The following is a 22,648-nucleotide window of genomic DNA, read 5'->3' as shown; positions in this document are numbered from 1 at the left end:
GAGAGATTGTGAGATTGATAACACCAAATTTAACACACCCATTTACTCCTATGACCTTGTGAAACAAACGAGTAACATGATTCTAACTGGGCACAACTTCGGCGATCTTCAGTTAGGGGTGTACTCAGTTTTTTTGGGAGATATACACACATACAGTCCTCAGGTCCTGACCAGACCATTTGAATTTATGAATATACAATGTATTACGGAATTGATGTAATAAACTGACAGTAGAAGTTGGCAGGTTAGGAGATTTTTTTCAGTTCGCTTTAACTAGAAATAACTCACAAGCATGTGAAGGTCATGAAAAATCTTTAAAATATCTTTATTTACACAAATAAAATTGTTTTATATATCAAATACAGAGTATCGAAAGGAAACAATAGTTAAAGACAAAAAATGTTTATCTTTAAAAAAAAAAAAAAAAAGTTGTGAGCAGTCTCAACTGTATTGTGGCATTGTAGAATGAGGCATTCAGTACAGTTATTGATACAGAGAAGGAAACAATGTATATACATTAACATTGCATAGTTCCATTTTTTTTCAGGAGTTAAAAAAATTATATATACTGTATACACAAGTTTGCATATTTAAACACCGAAATCCCTGAGATCTTTCTGTTAATGTTCGTGTTAATATTCTTACCTGGAATCTGCACAAGGAGGGATGCCAGTCATTCATGATGTGTGTGAGGTTTCATTTTAACATAAAACTGATCTGCATTACATAGCATTTTTGGCAAAATTAAGTACAGTATAGACAAAGTCATACAAAAAACTTGAAATAAATTCAGCAACGTATCTGTAAGAAAAATGAATACTGTGCTGTACATATCTCTTTATGCATATTAAAGTGGAACTCCTGCCTAAACTGCGTTTTAATATGTGTAGCAGTAGAGACGGCTTAGTGTCAGATTTTTGCTGATGTCTATCCCCTTGTAGTCATTTGCCTCCTGTCCTGGACAGTTGAGAACATTTTACTAAAAAGGTAGAAAATATCACTGTTGACATTTGTCATGAAACCGCTATCCAATCAGTAGTTTTCACCCATTTGTGTTCTGTTGACAGTGAAAAAAGTTCAGAAATTCCCCCAAGTCTCTACTCTTGGACCAACTGTCACAGTGATGGGAAGTGTGAGAACATCTCAACAGGGACAAATACTGCAATACAAAACTAATTTTTAACCAATGCTCTACACTACCCCCAAAATTAAAATATCTTGGCTGAAGTAGAACTTCAAAGCTCAACTCCAGGCAGAGATAAGAGGCTATGCAGCCATTGAAAGAATTTCAAAAAGAAAAATACAAAAAAAAACCCCTTAGCATTAGTTTCCTATATTCCCCCTCTGCTCCCACCTCCTCCATCAGAGATAGATAGATATTTTTTTTTTGGGGGGGGGGGGGGGGTACGATCATTACTCTGGAAAGGGTGCCTGGATCAAAAGAAAGGTTGAGTGTAATTAGAAGAAAAAAAAAATTGGCAAATGAGGAGGTACACACTGTCCAGATTTGGATTAACAGTGTGCCTGTAGTTCAGATTCTTATTTAAAAAAAAATAGGTACAATTAATAGAGGCATTAATGAAAGTGCATTTTTATTACAATGCCCTCAAATGAAAATGGGTTGAAACATTTTTGAAATGAAAATTTAATGTAAAGGGCATTCGTACATTTGAAGAAGAGAATGCAATGGTACTATACAGCTAGAGCGATGTAATGATATGCCTATTAAAAAAAAGAGCAATTTACTAAGATGTGCAGTGAAACAGCAGTGTTTGCTTCAGACATTTTTTAACACACACACACACACACACACACACATACAGTGCATCCAGAAAGTAGTCACACTGGATCATTTTTTCCACATTTTGTTATGTTATAACTTCATTCCAAAATGGCTTGACAGCGTGAAAAAATAAAAAAAATTTTAAGGGGCACTACAGCGAAATATAAGCTTTTGGGATTTCCCTAATAATAAGTTTCTATTAGAAAGAGAATCACATTTAGACGGTGCTTTGATTTACAAAAAGCACCTGGATAATTTAAAGTTCTCATACAGATCCTGCCACATCAAGGCAAGGAAAGCTAGGCTGTAAGATTAGGGCTAATACATTTCTCCTCTCCGTCAGCTCACAGCCCCCATCCTCCTAGTACAAGTTTAGTCAGCAGAAAGGCTGCCTGTTTATTTACTTAACACCTTTTACAGCATTAAGAGAATAATGGCGGGCATACACGGCACGTTTCTGGATGCAATTATGCACCGGATCGAGCCGCTGGCTCTATGCCGGCGCATCCCCGCTCGTCCGCGCGGATTGATTCCCGCTCATGCCCGCTCGGATCGATTCCCACTCGTCCCCGCCGACGCTCCTTATCAGTCGCTCGATTCCCCGCTATTGTCCGCCAGCGGGGAATCTATCCAGCAGGTCTTCGGACCTGTCAGATATTATTAATCGAGCCCATCAGCAGCTCGATTGAGAACGAAAGAAAGTGCCGTGTATGCCCAGCATAAGCTTGCATTGCTTTGAGCTGAGAAGAGGAGAGAGAGAGCTGTAATCAGACAGCATAACGTTATACAGAGACAGCGTTAACTGAACACAGAGTCCGTCATTTCCTTGCCCTTTGACGGGACGCAGGATCTGTATGTGAGCTATAAATCTTATACAGATGACCTTTCTAAACAAAATCACATCTAATATGTGTTGCTCTGTTAGGGAATTCCCAAGATCTTATATTTTGCTGCAGTGCCCCTTTAAGATTTTTGCAAATTTATTAAAAAATACCACCTGTGGTAAATTCAGTTGATTGGACAGGATTTGGAAAGGCGCACACACCTGCCTATAAGTGCTCACAGTTGATGTAAGAGCACAAACAAAGCATTAAGTCAAAGGAATTGTTGGTAGACCTCCAAGAAAGGATTGTCTTGAGGCACAAGTCTGGGGGAAGGTTGCAGAAATATTTCGGCTGCTTTTTGAAGGTCCTAATGAGCACAGTGGCCTCCATCATCCCGAAGTGGAAGTAGTTCAAAACCACCAGAACTCTTCCTAGAGCTGGCCGGCCATCTAAACTGAGTGATCGGGGGAGAAGGGCCGTAGTCAGGGAGGTGACCAGGTCATTGTCAGAGCTTGAGGTCCTCTGTTGAGAGAGAAGAACCTTTCAGAAGGACAACAATCCTTGCAGCAATCCACAAATCGGGCCCGTGTGGTACAGTTTCCAGACAGAAGCCACTACTTCTCAAAAGGTGCATGGCAGCCCACCTAGAGTTTGCCAACAGGCACCTGAAGGACTCCCAGACCATGAAAAAACACACATTCTCTGGTCTGATGAAGCAAAGATTGTACTTTTTGGTGTGACTGCCAGATGTCGCGTTTGGAGGAAACCAGGCACTGCTCATCACCAGGCCAGTATCATTCCTACAGTGAAACATGGTGGTGCCAACAAACTGTGGGAAAGTTTTTCAGTGGGAGGAACTGGGAGACTAGTCAGGATAAAGGGGAAATGACAACAGTAATGTACAGAGACGTTCTGGATGAAAATCTGTTCCAGAGCGCTCTTCAACACAAACTGGGGTGACAGTTTATCTTTTAGCAGGACAACAAAGCACGCAGCCAAGATATCAAAAGGAGTGGCTTCAGGACAACTGAATGCCCTAGGGTGGCCCATCCAGAGCCCAGACTTGAATCCAATTGAACATCTATGGAGATAACTTAACCTCCCTGGCGGTACCCCCAAACTGAGCTTGGGGTAGGAAAAAATAGCCCGGAGAGGTAATCCCGAGATCAGCTCAGAGTAGGTAAATACCCGAGTTTTTTACCGTTTTAAATCATGCGTGATCAGCGCTGTGCTGCAGTGCACGACTCCAGCCTTCTCTTCCCGGCTGTCAGCCTTTTCTCCATGGCCGCCGGGATCCCCATGTCCCCCGCTCTTCTTCCGCTGTCCCGGCGGCAAATCAAATCGGCAGTATTATGCACGTTTGTAGAGAGTTTAGCCTGCCTAATCCCCCATCTGGACCTGAATTCTTGCACAGGTCAGGTAAACAGAGAAATGCTGCCTGCATATGTAGAGAGTTTAGCCTATTTAATTCCTCCTCAATTTGTCACTAATCACAAGTTGTAATTTGATCTTTCCCCTGTGTCACGAGTGCCCTGGCAGATGAGCTCATTTGAAAGCACAGAATGTCAATATAGCTATTTGGTTGCCAACTGCTTCTGAGCTAAGTGCTTCTGCTGATCTGCCTTACTGTTACCGATTTTTGCCAGGATTTTGACTGCTCTCTGCCTGCCTCCTGCACCGACCTCTGCCTGGATTTTGAAAACTTTCTGCCTGCCGCCTAAGACTGATAGCAAAGGGAAAAAAAAGTCTAAAAGGAATCACGCTCCTACTGCCCCGATTGTGATGTCTCCCTCTATGCCATTCCCTGTTTCAAAATATACCACACACTGGAGGTATTAAGTATATATGTACATACTGTATAGTCTGGTGCCTTATTTGTACAGCTTCACTAAGTTTATTCATAAATGTAATCATTTCAACAATTTTGTGTTCTAGCCTTATTATAATCAGAATGTCTACAAGACCTTTATTCTGACATATTTTGGGGAGTTAGGACTTAAAGGAGTTATCAGGCATATTTAATGAAAATAAGTGCTACTTACCCGGGGCTTTCTCCAGCCCTAAGCTCCCAGCAAGTCCCTCGCCGCAGCTCTGGCCGCAGCCGGTCGCCACCGCTGCTTCCCGGCGATGACAGGCTCAGGCGCATTACTGCCTCCAGGTCGGCCTGACGTCATCACCGGGGGCGGGAAGCAGCGGTGGAGAACGGCTGCGGGCAGAGCTGCGGCGAGGGACATGCTGGGAGCTTGGGGCTGGAGGAAGCCCCGGGTAAGTAACACTTATTTTCATTAAATATGCCCGATAACTCATTTAAGAATTGGAGGAATCCTAAGCTTCCCATCCAAAATAATGGCGCTTGCGAGGTGCGGCATTGAGGAATGGCCGAAACTGGCCAAAGATAGGTGTGCCAAGCTTGTGGCATCATATTCAAAAACAATTATAGCTGTAACTGCTGCTAAAGGCGCATTGACAAAGTATTGTGCCAAGGCTGTGAATATTTTTTTTTTATTTATTTTTTTTAAATGCTTAATAAATTTGCCAAAACCTCAAGTAAACTTTTTCACATTGTCATTATGGGGTTTGTGTGTAGAATTCTGAGGAAAAAAATGAATTTAACCAATTTTGAAACAGGGATGTAACATAAAATGTGGAAAAAGTGATGCACCATGAGTACTTACCGGATGCACTATAGATACAATTGCTAAAGTCATCAGACTATTTTCACTTCAGGTTCACTTTAATCCAGTTTTATGGATGTTTAAAAGTGAACACAGCTATACCTCATTGCTCTTCAATAAAGACTTTTTAAAAAAAAAAACCCAAGAAAACAAAAACACCCAAAATAATTTTATATAGCGCCGGCATCTTACAGTTTCTTTTTTAGATCTAATTTCAGTGACATTTGTTCTAACAGCTTTCTTTAGCAATGGAGAACACACAACAGCTCTCAAGTACATGATGGATTTCCAGCGCTCTGTAAATCTATGCAAGCTCTGTAGACTTCTGCTCATCATTGTTTTAAACGATGGCCTACAATATGTACGCTATTCCAGAGAGCTGGGTTTTCTTGGGGTGATCTCTAGTAAAGTTTCCTGCAGTGTTTGTCAGCAAGAGTTCTGCTGCACCGCTCTTCAGATCACAAAACATGCTTCTCACCAGTGACCTGAGCCAACATTTTGATACAGATTGCTGGAAAATTTTCAACTGAAGCAATCATTAAAGATCAATTTGGGAGGCAAATTCATAACTTGTACGTAGCATAATAGTAGACCTTGTGTATGGAGTGTTATTACATAATACTTTCTGCTGCTTTCCTAGCAACTACCCTAATGTTGTTTAATCTCTTACTAAGGCACATTAAAACATGTAAATGTAGACACTGAGGGCCCGTTTCCACTATCGCGAATCCGCATGCGTTGCCCGCATGCGGATTCGCACAGTCAGTACAAGTGGATGGGACTGTTTCCACTTGTGCGTTTCCCCGCACGTTTTTCTGTGCAGAAAAAATCTGCAGGGTAGGGGCCTCAGAATTCGCCTGCGTGTGGAATGCAGGCGAATCGCACGCAATGTATTTAATAGGGAAATCGCATGCGTTTTCCCCATGCGTTTTTTGCCGCGATTTCGCATGCGATTTCGCATAGGTACCCATGTTAATTCACACAGGCAGTGACATGGTTAAAATCGCAAACAGCCTTACCTATGCGAAATCGCGGCAAAAACGCATGCGGAATCGCACCCGCATGCGATTTGCCTGCGGTGATTCGCCGGCGATTTCGTAACGCTATAGTGGAAACGGGCCCTGACTCCTCGTTAGCAGAATACAATGTTCTACAGTCAAACAATACATGCATGCCTCAGTTTAGCAAATATGGGGAAGGGAGAACTCCGCTTTCAGATCCTTAGCCTGAATACAGTTTTACTCACCAATCTCAAGGACTGAAACATCTGAATAATACATTCAGCCTACATTCTTTACCAGAGAGGGAGCAACAAAAACTTACCATAGCGCTCAAGTACATAGGAAATAGCAGATCCAGACGAAGCAGGCACCACCTTCAGTGAATAATTAGCTCTTTATTGAAAAAGTCATAAAAAATGACAAGTCATCGATAAAAAATGGCTTTAGCGGCTGACAGCCCGCTGTTTCAAGCTCAGTAGCTCTTTTTCAAAGCCAGAAGCCATACAAACAAGTAGAGGAACAACTCCTCCTTAAATAGGAACTATACAAGTAATTAGCCAATCAATTTAAAATCTGGCTGGCCAATGAGAGCACTCAGGAGGGCTGTGGACCTGATGGGGAACTGAAAAGAATGACATCACCAAAAACACACCTCCCAGACTTGCCAACGCCTAGCGCATGCGTATACAACCGTCCGCATGCGGAAAAACGTACGCATTATACGCGGAGAATCATCCAGACAACAAAAAAACGTCCGTACGTTTAAGAGGGTCCGCATGCGTAAAATTGTACGCGTCTGACGCGTAAAAACCATACGCGTTTAACGCTGAAAATTTCACTAACATGCGTCAATATAGCCGCAAAGAAGATAGTAAGTGAAATTTAAAAATATAGCAGCGGTATACAAAAGTGCCTGGGGACCACCAAAAACGTCATCACAAACATGAAACAGTCACCACAACCAAGTGTGGCAATATGCAATGACGACAACAGGGTGTCCCTAGAGCAAATAACAACCGCCTATACTTACAAAAATGCAAAATACCACACATCGCTATGCGTTCAGCAAGACACATGGGAGTTTTCCTAAAAAAGACAAAAGAAAAAATAGAAACAACACTAGAAAAAATGAGAGGAACACAGCCGTCCCAAGATTATCACACAGGCCAACCAGTAGGAAAAACAGTAAGCAGAAAAAGACAATCACAAAGGATAACTCATATACAGAAACTGAGATATTCCCGATTTAGCCCACCCAACCCCATAACATTAAGTTTTCGAATCCACCATGCTTCCCTACGTGCCAATTCAGCCTTTCTATTCAATCTACCCCGCCAATCATAAGGTACACTATCTATAACCTGCACCTTCATCTGTGCCACACCATGTCGAGCTGTTGAAAAATGAGACGACACAGCCTGTGTCGTATCATGATTCCGGATTGCTGATTTATGCGATGCCATCCTGTCTCGTAAGGGTTGTGTGGTCATTCCGACATATCCAAGGCCGCACGGACATTTAATTAGATAAACTACATACGTGGAGTCGCAAGAATAGCGACCTCTAACAGTATATTGTGTGCCCTTGCATGGATGAGTGAATGTACCACCTTTTGCTATGTGGCTGCACAAATGGCAGCTTAAACAGGGAAAAGTGCCACTTCTTGAACCAGTGGATAATGAATTAACAATCATGGAAGAACTCAATGAATTACAGCTACGTTGTCTAAATACTTTATCACGAATGGTGGGGGCCTTTTTGAACGAAAGCAAAGGAGGATAGCGGAACTCCGGTATCCGGGGGAAGGCCCCTTGCAAAAGGTGCCAATGTTTTCTAACAATACTGCCCATTTGTTGACTACAGGCTGAATAAGTGGACACAAAGGGCATACGAAATTGTTTCTGAGTTTTTTTTGACAGAATTTGTATCCTCTTTGGCTGCTAGTTGTCCGGCAATTAGATTGACTGTAAATAGCAGTTTAGATGAGGCAATATTTCTGGACACAAGGGTGATTATGCAGTCGGGTAGACTGACTACCACCCTTTATACTAAACCCACTGATAGAAATTCCCTTCTTCACTATCAAAGTTTCCACCCACCCTCGGTAAAGAATGCTATCCCTCAGGGACAAATTACACGAGTAGAGAGAATAGTATCTGATCAAGATTCTTTGGAAACCCATAAAGAGCTAATTAAAACCAAATTTAGAGCAAGAGGTTACCCAGAACATACTCTGTCCCCTAACTCATGTCGTTCTAAAAAAACTCAGAAACAATTTCGTATGCCCTTTGTGTCCACTTATTCAGCCTGTAGTCAACAAATGGGCAGTATTGTTAGAAAACATTGGCACCTTTTGCAAGGGGCCTTCCCCCGGATACCGGAGTTCCGCTATCCTCCTTTGCTTTCGTTCAAAAAGGCCCCCACCATTCGTGATAAAGTATTTAGACAACGTAGCTGTAATTCATTGAGTTCTTCCATGATTGTTAATTCATTATCCACTGGTTCAAGAAGTGGCACTTTTCCCTGTTTAAGCTGCCATTTGTGCAGCCACATAGCAAAAGGTGGTACATTCACTCATCCATGCAAGGGCACACAATATACTGTTAGAGGTCGCTATTCTTGCGACTCCACGTATGTAGTTTATCTAATTAAATGTCCGTGCGGCCTTGGATATGTCGGAATGACCACACAACCCTTACGAGACAGGATGGCATCGCATAAATCAGCAATCCGGAATCATGATACGACACAGGCTGTGTCGTCTCATTTTTCAACAGCTCGACATGGTGTGGCACAGATGAAGGTGCAGGTTATAGATAGTGTACCTTATGATTGGCGGGGTAGATTGAATAGAAAGGCTGAATTGGCACGTAGGGAAGCATGGTGGATTCGAAAACTTAATGTTATGGGGTTGGGTGGGCTAAATCGGGAATATCTCAGTTTCTGTATATGAGTTATCCTTTGTGATTGTCTTTTTCTGCTTACTGTTTTTCCTACTGGTTGGCCTGTGTGATAATCTTGGGACGGCTGTGTTCCTCTCATTTTTTCTAGTGTTGTTTCTAATTTTTTCTTTTGTCTTTTTTAGGAAAACTCCCATGTGTCTTGCTGAACGCATAGCGATGTGTGGTATTTTGCATTTTTGTAAGTATAGGCGGTTGTTATTTGCTCTGGGGACACCCTGTTGTCGTCATTGCATATTGCCACACTTGGTTGTGGTGACTGTTTCATGTTTGTGATGACGTTTTTGGTGGTCCCCAGGCACTTTTGTATACCGCTGCTATATTTTTAAATTTCACTTACTATCTTCTTTGCGGCTATATTGACGCATGTTAGTGAAATTTTCAGCGTTAAACGCGTATGGTTTTTACGCGTCAGACGCGTACAATTTTACGCATGCGGACCCTCTTAAACGTACGGACGTTTTTTTGTTGTCTGGATGATTCTCCGCGTATAATGCGTACGTTTTTCCGCATGCGGACGGTTGTATACGCATGCGCTAGGCGTTGGCAAGTCTGGGAGGTGTGTTTTTGGTGATGTCATTCTTTTCAGTTCCCCATCAGGTCCACAGCCCTCCTGAGTGCTCTCATTGGCCAGCCAGATTTTAAATTGATTGGCTAATTACTTGTATAGTTCCTATTTAAGGAGGAGTTGTTCCTCTACTTGTTTGTATGGCTTCTGGCTTTGAAAAAGAGCTACTGAGCTTGAAACAGCGGGCTGTCAGCCGCTAAAGCCATTTTTTATCGATGACTTGTCATTTTTTATGACTTTTTCAATAAAGAGCTAATTATTCACTGAAGGTGGTGCCTGCTTCGTCTGGATCTGCATCTTTGGATCATTGGTACAGTGGTCTTAAAGCTACGGCACACCCCATATCCTTTTGCATGGGTGCTCCTCCACTTCTGTCGTTTTTTTTGTACATAGGAAATATGCAGAAAGCATCATTTATTTTTTTTTAAAAACAGGTTTCGAAACAAAACTACAGGCAGCCCTTCTTTAAAGTTTTTAGCGCCATGTCCTGCACAGCCTATGGCTTCTTTACTTAACTCAATGAACCAGAACAGTGCAGAACAATTCCAACGTAATTTGCTGTACACACTCTAGTGCATCAATCTGCCAGAAAATAGTTACAATCAGTGCATCTGCAACCACTCAACCGTGGTAACTGCAATAACCTATCCCGACTTACACCAAGATCTTGAGTTAGTAAGTAATGTGTGCCTGGGCTCCTCCAAATTTATATTTAATCTGCGGCTTAGATGTACAATACACGTGTATAAGAAACCCACATACTGTATTTGGTATGCTTTCACTGCAAAACAGTCTTGCTGTAAACTGATCTACTGTACATTTTTCTGTCTACATAAAAGGCTACAGAACATCGATAAATATGGTTAACACTTTGCCAGATGATACAAACATTATATTGGAGTGCACATCCTTTCTGTGAAATATTTTCTCTACACAACAGATTTTATGATTAAAGCAAAGAGATACACAGAGGAGATTCTGAAGACAGACACCACCATGAAGTCATTTGGTCAGTGGTAAAAAAAATGGCTTACACTCAGATAGCAATAATACTTGTGATAAGAAAGGTCTTCCTTCCCGAATGAATTTCTCAAACTACTATTACTAGTGAGCTAGTTTCACCATTAGGGATGTCAGTGACAGGCTAATTATACTGAATTGATGCAGATTTTATGCAAATTTAATTTGGAAATTAGATGCTAACTGGTCCATTTCCAAGCTGTATAAATGCATCAGCTTGGAACAATTCGCCTCTAACTGACCATCCCCATTTACAAGAGGGTGCAAGAAACAGACAAGTATCCACTGCCTGTGGCATTCTGAAATTTAGCCTACCAGCATTCTGGGAAGCAACACAGACCAGTGCATTGGTGAAGCCCAATCATCAGCAGGATACAAAGCTGCATCCAGTGAACATTGGAGGGTGTAATTAGCCATTGAGTGCAGCACTCTTATCACAAATCGGTTAAAATAGCCACAAGGCACGCACGGCAGTTTGGGCACCGCTATAGGCTGCTATGTAATTAGCAGCTACATCGGACCCCAGTAGAGTATAGGTGAGCTCCAGCCATTGGTGCGGCGGCTGAGCGGTAATAGGTGCCGGGATCTCTGAGGAGTGTCAGAGGATGAGTAATAGGTGTGTGTTTATGAGCAGGTTTACATGGTTAAGGGGGTTTAATGTTGAGCCCCTTCCCCACTTGAGCGCATTGCGAAAAAAAAGTGCCATCAAAACGAAAGGTACTTCCACTCTGATGCAATTTTTCGGCAATACGATTGCGATTTCATTCATTACAATGAATGGAAATTGCAATGAGTTTGCGTATTTTAGTCCGCAAACATGCTAAAATGCGATGGTGAATCACAATACATGGACGGGGACATCAGACAGTGCAGTTTATGCACTTCTGACATCTCCGCGGAACAATGCCTGACTGTTCCACATCTGTTAGCGGGGATTCTGAAGACAGCAATCCGCTCTTCACTTGAGCTCTTTAGCATCACAAGACTTCTACACCCACTATTTCTTTCCTGTCAACTGAATGTTATTACCTTCACCTTTCATTTATAAAACACCAAAACATTATGCTGCCCTATACAACAGAGGATGCAAATAAGGCCACATATTGTACATAACCAATAGAAACTGTGGCACAGAACGTGGAGAACTTTTTCAACCAAACCAAACTTTATTAGAAGGAAAAAAAGGATTCTTCCCAATTCACCTTAAAAGAGGGGGATTTCTGTTCTTATAAGAAGCCCTGCTGACGGGACAATCTTCCACATACAGAAAAAAATGGCTATTCTGAGCATATATGGAGCCTTTCATAAGGCTACCATTACATGACTGTGCAGATAGCAGAATGTCCAAATTCTTGCTACACTGAGCCTGTGATCCATATATGAGCAAAGCATCAGGATGGCTATGCCCATAGATTTTGCTGTAAATATGATCTGATATAATAAAGAAACAGAAGAACATTAGGCACCCAAGTGATATCAGAAGTGGATAGTTTATAGTAAAATATCGGTAATGTAATTTTTTTTTTTTATCAGCACCACCCACCTTACATGGTGGTGCCACTACACATACTCAATATAACAAGCAGATGCCCCTAACAGTGGTTAAAGGCCATTACAAAAAGGTACTGCATTTTTTGGACCACAGGACACTGTATATAGGTTGCGGCACACTGTATATCATAGGGAAGAGACTCAAGAGAGCCTCGCTAGGGACATTGCGACTATATACGGCACTACAGAGCCAGTGGAGCAGAGCATGAGACACAGGAGGGGTATAGGACACACAAAACAAAAAAAAAGTACAAGGGGACACAATTGGTGCACAAGACACAAGAGATACATGGGACGTATAATTGGGGGGGGGGGGGTTGAGATCCAGAAGACTGACCTATAACATGGATGCACCAAGTTTAGTTCTTTAGTTAGTATTTTATTTTCTTGGTGCGTCTTATGGTCAGGAGCATCTTATGATCCAAAAATATGGTAATTCTTTCTCTGTCTACTCTGATGACAGTTCTGGAGGAGTTCTACAACAACGGTGCAATGTGAGGGCACAGCTAAATATTTCACTCAAATGATATTCATCAGAGTAGAAGCTTATATTGCACAATTGGTAAATACTAGTGATTTGACAAACCTAATTTCAAACAAGCCTGGAAGGTGTGTAGCCAGCATTAGTGGTCTCTTATGTGCAATGATAAAAATCTAAACTGGGTCATTCAGTACGCTGATAATATATACTAACACAGAATGTCACACTGAGAAGCATAAGAATACCTACAAAGATTTATATTATGAAAAGGTGACCGACTTACAAATGTTCCATGAAAAAAAACTGAATATATATTGCTGTACAAAGTGTAACAAAGCATTGCACTGCTCAAACAATAGAATTTCTCTTTAAATACAAGACGAAAGTAACTGCATCTGTCCTCACACATTTCTCATAAAGATGGATGACATAAATTGTACCTTTGTTAACCGGGAATTAGGATCTAACCATCTTAAAGCCTTGCCCAGTGTCCAGAACTGCTGGAAGAAACCAATTCATTTTTAACCTTTTCAAGCACTTGTAGCAAGCTTTACAGGGCCAGAAAATATTAAGTGCTCCACACCAGTTGGCCAGGTGAACCAGTGGGTAGGTGATGCGAGGGAAATAGATCATCCAGTGCTTTGTCACATCATTCCCAGTTGGCAGGTGCAAGGTGTAATCACTCCAGTGCTTTGACACTCCATAGAATGCCTTCACAGTGCGCCCCTTCTCAGACCAACTTATATTGTGTTCAGGATTGCAGTTGTACTCCACCCAGTCCTTGGTGAAATCGCCAAGCTGTGGAGGGTCAGATTCTTCAATGTCTACAATCCTTGCCATTTCTGCTCCTTGTATGGCAATGTACTGATCATTAACTTTTCGAACTTCCTTGATCCAAGGTACTGAACTCTCTGTATCCAACACAATGATAAGTCGAGAGCAGTATGTACTGTTCTTCTCCCTCCACCAGTCTAGGAGGGTCTCAAACCGTAATGTCTCACCACCTGTTTAATCACAGAAAATAGTCTGGGGATTACTGGCAAACCCTATAGAAATAATGTAGCTAAAGGAGGCCTCAACTGAAAATAAACTGAGGAGATAAAATTCTATCTATAGTCCTGCTCCTAAATAGGATTTCCTTGGAGTTCTACACTCTTATTTTGCATTTAAAAGCTAAAAACACATTAAAAGATGAAAACCTATTCTCTCAACTGATTGACAACAGCTTTAGGAGGTTTTACAACCCCCATCTTGAACTATTGATTTTTTTTTTTCCACTCAGAATTGTCTCTTTGCCATGCAAAAGTTTTATAGCCTGTAATTAAGTATCAGTAAGTTACACTACAGTCCACTGCAATCTGACTGGAAAGAAGCTATCATTCAGACCCCTAGTTGAACTTTTCAGCGCTGCGTAATATTTTGGCGCGTTATAAATACAAAAAAATAAACAAAACTTTACAGTCAGAAAAACAAAACAAAAAGAAATCCTAGTTCTATGTAGGATTGGGACTGTAAATACATGTTTATCATGTCATGTCAGTTCAGGTACTGTTAAATAGAAGCTTTTGTGAATTTTTCCAGCAATGTCTTTGTTCTCCAGTCAGAGATAGGCGTTGAACAAAAATCACCTTTTAATGAGGTTTATTGTTTCAGCTTATAAATATACAAAGTCCATAGTACAAGTCTTCTAAGTAAAATAAAAGAGTTATTAAAGATCTTAAATAAAATAAGAATTAAATAAAGTTTCTTTGTCTTGAAATGTTTGTGAGAATAGTAGGACTTAGGTGTGTGTGCTCAGTCCAAAGTCCATCTAAGAATGACCAGCGTGTGTGAGCTCGCTCAACCCCCCTTCTCCTTATTTAAATAACAACCCGAACTTCTGACGTATCAGATTCCAAGCTGCCTTCTGATTGGTTGATTCAAATGATACTTAGTTCTATTTGCTAACACATATAAGCTTATACTAAACAAATGTACTCATTATAAACTATCTACTCATTACTAACTATATATATGTTCTTACATATAACTCACTATTCTAAAGATGCTATAGTTATTGTACAAATACATTCTTGTTAGAATTCTTGGGTAACTCCTATTCAAGGTTTGAAAGAGTTAAACAGGCTGCTTTGTCCAGTGCTGGCAAAGGAATTTCCCATCCTCCAACCCTCAATAATAGAAGCCAGATGGCTAGCTACCTTGTGGGGGAGACAGTATCTCCTGTTACCATGGGGGGTTGGAGTGGCATAACAACTTTTAAGACAGAGAAATGATGACAAAGATTCTTGTACTAGACTGGAAGCAAAACCATATCCCCATACAACCCTGGTTCACCTTCTAATATTTCCAAATGGGAGATTACTTCCACTAATTAAATAACCTCAGACATAAGTCTAATCAACAGGATCCTTGTCAATTAAACTTTATCAAAATATAATATTTCATATCTCCCCCTTGAAAATATTATAATATTTTAAAATCATACATAATTCCCATTCACGTCACATTCGTATCCATTCATACTGGTCTATGAAGATTTGGCAAAGCTCCTCTATCTACAAGATCTCTGTCCACATTAATCAATTGTCTTAATTTCCTTTGAATTATAGTTCTGATATACAATTCCATTTCCCTAATTTCTATTTTGATTAGTCTATAAAATTTCCTAATTCTAAATGCTAAAAGTATTTGACATATAATACAAAATATTATTATAATAAACAAAAGGAATATAGGATGTAATAATAAATTTCCTGCAGCTGATAACACTGAAGTATTCCCTAAAGTTCTTATCGATTTTTTCAAACTATTCCAAAAAGACGTACTAGAAAATGTGATAAAATCATGTTCTACATTTTCCAATATTCCTTGCTGATGGTTAAATTTAATTTCTGCCGCATGCAACTCTTTAGTCAGGGTTAACAACAATCCTTTGTCTTTAATTATTTCTTGTGTCCATTTATCCCAGGGAAATTCATTTATTTGTGAGACATTATATTGTATAGGGAGACTATCAACATCTTCAGATATCAAAGATGTGATATTAATTCTTAGATCATTTAAACTAACTGCATTTATGTCCCCTTCTACACAGTACAAACCTCTAACTAACTTCTCTGAATGAACACACGATTTAAAATGCCCTTTAACCATTTCTTCACTGGACATTACTTGAAAACATATCTTTCTTTGTTCCACGTGTGTGATTAGATCAGTGTGAGTGTTAACCCTTTCAATCCTTGCAGTACACAGACTCTGATTGTGATAACATGAATGATAAATAGATTTTCCCTGATTAGGCAAACAAATAACCTTTGATTGAAAATGCAAACACGATGATAAATCTAATTGATCAACATTATCACTGTTTTCATCCATGGCAAAATCATTATAAAACATTTGATAATACAATAATTGTGTATTACTCACTGGAACCCCTAATATAGTCACAGGCACTAAAATTTGTTCTTTCCCCGCTATTGGTATCATCGATGTACTAATGCATTCATACTGATTGCATCCGTACCATTTATTAATCCACAAATCTATATGATTTAACGCATATTTATATTTCTTAGGTAAATTTCGTAGTATTCCTAGAGGTGTTATTCCTCCTTGGAAAGCCTGTGCTATAATTTTAAAATTTGTTGAATATTCAGTTTGGGTTTCCAAACATATCCTTGCCAACTGTGATTTCTGTTCACTATCAATCAACATTAAAGCTATATCTTGCAAATGTGATACAGAAGAACCTAATACAGATGCAGTTTGTATTATCATATGCTCCATCAATTGGTTTATATTCCTTTGCACCTTTAATCCTTTACCTCCTAACAAACCCACTGTTTCCAAATCAGATTTCAAAGTTTTTACATCCAAGCTGTTAGTTATGGCACCAATGGTTCCTGCGCCTCCTAAAATACCTTCTAGAATACCTCGTTTGTTCCTAGGGAAAGTTTCAAAACTATTTTCAAACCATTGTTCCATTCCATGTATCGAATTTGCAAGATAATTTTGGCATATTGGATATCTTGTGGAAATTTTCCAACTTGAAATATTAAACTTCCAAACAATTATCACAAATCTACCTTCTCTTAACAGTGGCTTGGTCTGGAAATGATTGAATTGAAAAGGACTTGCCTTGTAGAATTTTTTATCATTACAAATGGTCCTTTCAGGAGATTTTACTGTGATTTGAGTCATATCACATTTAGTAGGAAATCCTTGTAAACTAATACAACATTTATAGGTTCCATTATCCTCCATAGCCACTTCATTAAAAGAATAAACCAATTTAGAATTTATCCATTTTACACTACCTTTAGCACCTTGATTAATCACATGGATATTACCCTTATAAAAATTTCCTAGAAATTCATTATTTTTACTCCATGTTAAAGTTGCATTTGGAGGTAACAATACACTAGTATTGCATATCAATTGTATATCCTTATATCCTTCTCTGATTTCTAAAGAACGTGGCATAACTTTAATCTCTGGATACTCTATATTTGTCACGGTCAAATTAACTTTTATATTTGCTACTACCTCTCCTCTGGATATTTGAAATCTCCAAAATCTATTAATATCTCCTTCAGCATCACTTTTAATGGCATTACTATCAGGAAATAAGAATACCATTACACCTTCGGACAATAAAACATCCTTTTCCCCATTTTCCCCTTTCATATACTCACTTCCAGTTCCTTTAGTAAAATTTCCAGACCAAACTGCTGAGTCATTGCCCTTGATTTGTACATACCAGAAATTAAATTCAGTTAAACTACAATTCATATTTCCTGTTATTTCATTATGGATATATTGTCCTGTCAATTTAGTGAATACATTTCTAGATTCTATCACTGCTTGGACACCTATATTTGTGTTATGTTGGAAAAACAATTGTAAACAACAATCATTATCTGACCCTAGGCAAAAACATCCTACAATGTCATTTGTGGTATCTACAGTGCTTTCTTTAAAAAACTCTTCATAAGAATAGCCTTTTCCTCTGGATAGTGTCTTTTTCTTCATCGAAACTTCAGAGTTTAAGTTTGTTTCTTCAGCTTGCACTGTCACTGTCAAACAATGGATCACCGAAGTCATCAAAGTCACATAAAAAATAAACAACAAGAAAACGTCTGTTGCTTTGTCTTTCAAGGCATCCCCCTTTAATCCATTCTTTGGATTAATCTTCTTCCATTTGGATTTATGCCCAGACATGATACCTGCAAAACAAATGCAGCATCATTATTTTGTAACATACAATTTGCATTGATCTACATGAACCCACATTTCCTGCTGCCTACGAATATTTTTAGCAGAGATCTGAGGTCTCTTAATTTTAATCATCACTTGGCCCAATGTATCAATAATTTCAAAAGGACCTTCCCAATTACTGTGCCATGGTCCTGGTTTTTTAAACATTTTGACCATCACTAATGCCCCTTTCACAAATTTTGAATTATGAGGTGGCACCATTTTCTGCATATGAGATGCAGCATGTGGCAAAATTGCATTCAAATTTTCCTGCAACAACTGTAACCATTTAGTTTTTTCTATAGCCTCTCTCTGTGGAGTAGACAATCTTGGCTCCTGAGGAAACAAAAGTGGCATTTTCCTTCCTGTCATCAATTCAAAAGGAGTGTATTTAGTAGTTGCATTAGGAGTGCTCCTAATACCCATCAAAACAAAAGGAATGGCATCTACCCAAGTATTTCCTTTTTCCATTAGCATTTTAGCAATTCTTTGTTTAATTGTCCTATTCATCCTTTCCACAATGCCTGCTGACTGTGGGTGATAAGGCACATGGAATTGTTGCTTAATTCCCATGATATTACACATTGCTTGCATCACTTTTCCTGTAAAATGTGTACCTCTATCACTGGATAAATTTTGTGGAATTCCCCATGTTGCAAACACATGACTGACTAGAGCCCTAGCCGTACTCAATGCATCATCTTTTCTCAAGGGAATAACTTCTACCCATTTTGAAAAAACATCAACCACTACCAATGCATATCTCAAACCTTGTTTACCCATAGGCAATGGACCTATAAAATCAATTTGCAATGTAGACCAAGGACCATCTGCAGGTGGAGTTCTCTGCAGAGGTGGCTTCTGTCCCTTTGGCCTGGGATTTATCTGTGCACAAATCAAACATGATTGAACTACATTCTGCACTGTTTCTTCCATTTTCTCCCAATAGAACTTCTCCTTCAAAACTTCTAGCAACTTTTCCTGGCCCAAATGTCCCAAACTACTATGATTGAATTTAACAAATTCCACTTGTAAATGTTTGGGAATTACTGGATACAGAATTCCTCTCAATTCGTAAAACAACATTTGATCCTTGCAAACAAAAGGAGATTTAGGATCTGTCATTTGAGCCACTAAAGAAGGATCTTTAGCCTGCTCTGCTGCAAAAGATACCTTTGTGACATCATCATCTTTCCTGACAGCTGCGACAATCAATTTAGACTTTTCCTGTTCTATCTCTACGCCTCTCATTGCTGCTTCTTTGGCCAACATATCTGCCAAATTATTACCTTCAGACAACTCACTATCATCTTTCCTGTGAGCGGGAACCTTTATAATCGCATAAGCTAAAGGATTTCTTTCTGCAATCTCGATAATCGATTGTAACATGTCTTTATACACAAGAGCCTTGTTAGATGAATCTACAAAACCTCTTCTCTTCCAGATTGGCAAATAATCTAGCAATGAACGTGTCAACCAAGAACAATCAGTGTAAATCACTAAAGGATTCTTATTCTCCTTTTCATCCAATTCCAGCACTGTTTTGACAGCTTGCAATTCTGCTCTTTGTGCTGAGTAATGACCAGGTAATTTATGCTGGATCGCATAACCTCTCTTAGGATACCAGATCGCATAGCCTGTACAATACTTCCCATCAACTTGATGTCGAGAACCATCTACAAACACTGGTTCATCAGACCTTTGCTCCTCCCGCCGGAAGAGAGAAGGAAAAGTTTCTGAACCCTCACAAGGACATACATGTTCTTGCCCTTGATAATCCATAAGTTGAGGAAGAATGTACTTAGCATTGTGATCTACCTGGATTTGTTTTGTCGACAAAGCTAATAACCACTGATTGAATCTTTGGTTAGTCACGCCTGGCAAATTCCTCTCTAGCAAAAGTTTCAAAGTAGAATGGGGAGTCTGCAAAATGATGTTATTAAATCCCACAATATGTTCAGTTGCTTTCACTGCATAATAAACTCCTAGCAGATGTCTGACACAAACATCAAATCCTTTTTCCACAGGTGTCAACAGTCTAGAGAAATATCCCAATATTCTCCAGTTTCCACTTTGTTTTTGTAAAAGAACCACTGATATGGACACATCTGAAACATGCACTTGAATAGCAAAACTAGCCTCTGGTGACTTATCAATTGTTGCTAGTGCTGGTGCATTTTGCAAAGCCTTTTTCAAATTTTCAAATGCCTGCATGTGTCGATCTTCCCATGGGCCAAAACAATCTTTACTTTCTCCTTGCAACAATTCATACAAAACCGCTGCTTTTTCAGCAAAGCCTTCTATGAATTCTCGCGAGTAATTTACAAGACCAAGGAATTGTCTCAGTGCTTTGTGATTGGTTGGAATGGGAAGTGACATGACTGCTTTAACCCTTTCCTGCAATGGCTGTCTTACACCATGGGCTATTTTCACTCCCAAGAATTCCACTTCAGTTTTCAAAAGTTTTACCTTGCTGGTATTTAATTTCAGACCTGCTTCTGACAAAATCATGAACAATTCATCTAGCAGTTGCAAATGCTCACTCTCTGTCTCACTAAAAAGTAAAATATCATCGATGTAGGATATAATACAATCTGGCCTCGAAAATTTTGACAAAACCTTTGTCATCGCTTGACAGAAAATTGAACTTGAAGAATGAAAACCTTGAGGCAGACGTGTAAATACAAATTGTTCGTTGTTGTAACTAAAAGCGAATTTGTATTGACAACTTCTTGCCAATTTAATGGAGAAGTATCCATTGGCTATGTCCAGACTTGAAAAGTATTTGGCATTAGCTGACAATTTTGACATGACATCAGGCGTGCTCGAAACTATCGTCGTAATGTTTGGAGTATATTTATTAAGCATACGTAAGTCCAACAGAAATCTATACGTTTGATCGCGCTTGACAATACTCCAAACCGGAAAATTACATACAGAATTTGCCTTTCTTATAACGCCTTGATCTAATAGATCTTTAATTAGTTTCCCGATCGGTTCAATCGCATCTGGCGGCAATTTGTACTGCTTTTGAGGGGGAGGATCTCTGCCCTCAATATTCACTACAACATCTTTCATTGTCCCCACTTCACTTCGAAACTGAGCCCATAACTGAGGATACCTTTGTATGACAGCTGTCAAACTTGGATTGTCATCCACCTCAGGCCATTTACGACAGGTGGTTTTGACTTCTGTCATGCAAATGCTACTCACTTCATGGAAATCGTTAGGGTCTAGCAACACAGGTTTACGGTTGATAGAATCTTTCCAAATTACTGCATTGCCCAGGTCCAAAACCCAGCCTCTTTTCGTCATTTCATTTGAACCAATTATCGACTCCGCCCCTTTATAATGCCAAATATCAATTTCAGTCTGCACATAACCTGGAATTTCAAAAGACACATTTTTGCACAAAGTAGCTCTGTTACCTGTCTTCCCATCAAAGCCCACAACTGCGCATGTATTTGCCCCAGGCTGTAATGGCAAATCTTTTGTAGTGACACTGATCTGAGCGCCTGTGTCTAGCAAAAATAAAAATTCCTCTCCCTCTAAAATGGCTTTTACAAATGGTCTCCCACAATTGTCTAAAAATAAAGGTGCTACAAATTCCAAATTCCTAATCGGTTTAACCTCTGCTAGTCACGGAGTTTTTAACAGCCCCACTGACTGAAACCTGTCATGATCATCATTACCATCATAGCTGATCTTGATTTCATGTAACTGTTTGATCAGAGGTGCATATGGTGAAGATGTCTGAACTTCTACCTCTGCAGCTGGTGCAGAAGGTTTGGATTGAAAATTGACCAATCCATTTTCTTTGCCAAAGTTCTTCCGCATTTGCACATCATTCAAAAATCTATAACATTTCCATTTAATGTGTCCAGGCTTATTGCAATAATAACAAACCATTGGAGATCTTTGGTATGACTGCTTCTCCTTCTCATTCCTGCAGGGGGCAGCATCAGCTGGTTTTGTAAAAGAGACCTTACCCAAATCTCCTCCCTGCATTTCAACATTTTTATTAGCAGAAATTTTAGCTTTGATATTCTTAGTTCTGATCTGCCTGCGAATTTTGTCAATAAACGCAGCTATTTGATTCAGATTCTCTTTTTCTACCGCGATAGTAGCTGAGATAGGGTCTAAATACTGAAATTTCTTAACAAAAGCTTTCCTTAAAGCTGAATCTGACTCATCCTCTACTGTAAACAGCATGTTATATATCTTTAAGAATTTCTGTTTGAATTCAAAAGGATCAGTTTCAAGAGTCGCCTTTAATGACTCTAACAAATCCAAATTTGGAACGTCATCTCCTGTCATAAACTTTAATAACTGTCTTAGTCTATCATCCTCAGTGTGGTGTCTTTCATCACCTCCAGCTGATAAAATAACACTTGGTTCTAACCGTTTACTCATGTGACTAGGTAACCACAAACGGAACAAAGTGTTTTTCTGTAATTGAGATAAATTAAAACGGTCCGTGAAATCCTCAAATATTGTGATCAATTCAACGGCATCCAAACTTTTAT

General features: G+C 39.5%; 1 protein-coding gene across 6 annotated transcripts in view; it reads right to left on the bottom strand.

Moving 5' to 3' along the window:
* TMEM168 (transmembrane protein 168) overlaps nt 1-22,648 on the bottom strand; it is a 187,685-nt gene that overhangs the window by 109,689 nt on the left and 55,348 nt on the right. For 2 of the 6 annotated variants that reach the window (XM_068276488.1, XM_068276487.1), the window contains one exon: nt 14,173-18,091. The exons of 1 other annotated variant lie outside the window; for it this stretch is intronic. In XM_068276488.1, coding sequence (XP_068132589.1) covers nt 15,381-18,091 — 2,711 coding nt within the window. In that variant the 3' untranslated portion in view covers nt 14,173-15,380. Of the gene's footprint in view, nt 1-10,071; nt 13,868-14,168; nt 18,092-22,648 lie in introns of those variants that run through there. 3 more of the 6 variants (XM_068276491.1, XM_068276490.1, XM_068276489.1) reach the window with 3 other exon arrangements.

This window comes from Hyperolius riggenbachi, chromosome 3 (assembly GCF_040937935.1).
Source record: "Hyperolius riggenbachi isolate aHypRig1 chromosome 3, aHypRig1.pri, whole genome shotgun sequence".
Lineage (NCBI taxonomy): Eukaryota > Metazoa > Chordata > Amphibia > Anura > Hyperoliidae > Hyperolius > Hyperolius riggenbachi.
Note: the sequence above shows the minus strand (reverse complement) of the source record. Positions and strands in the feature narration are given on the sequence as shown.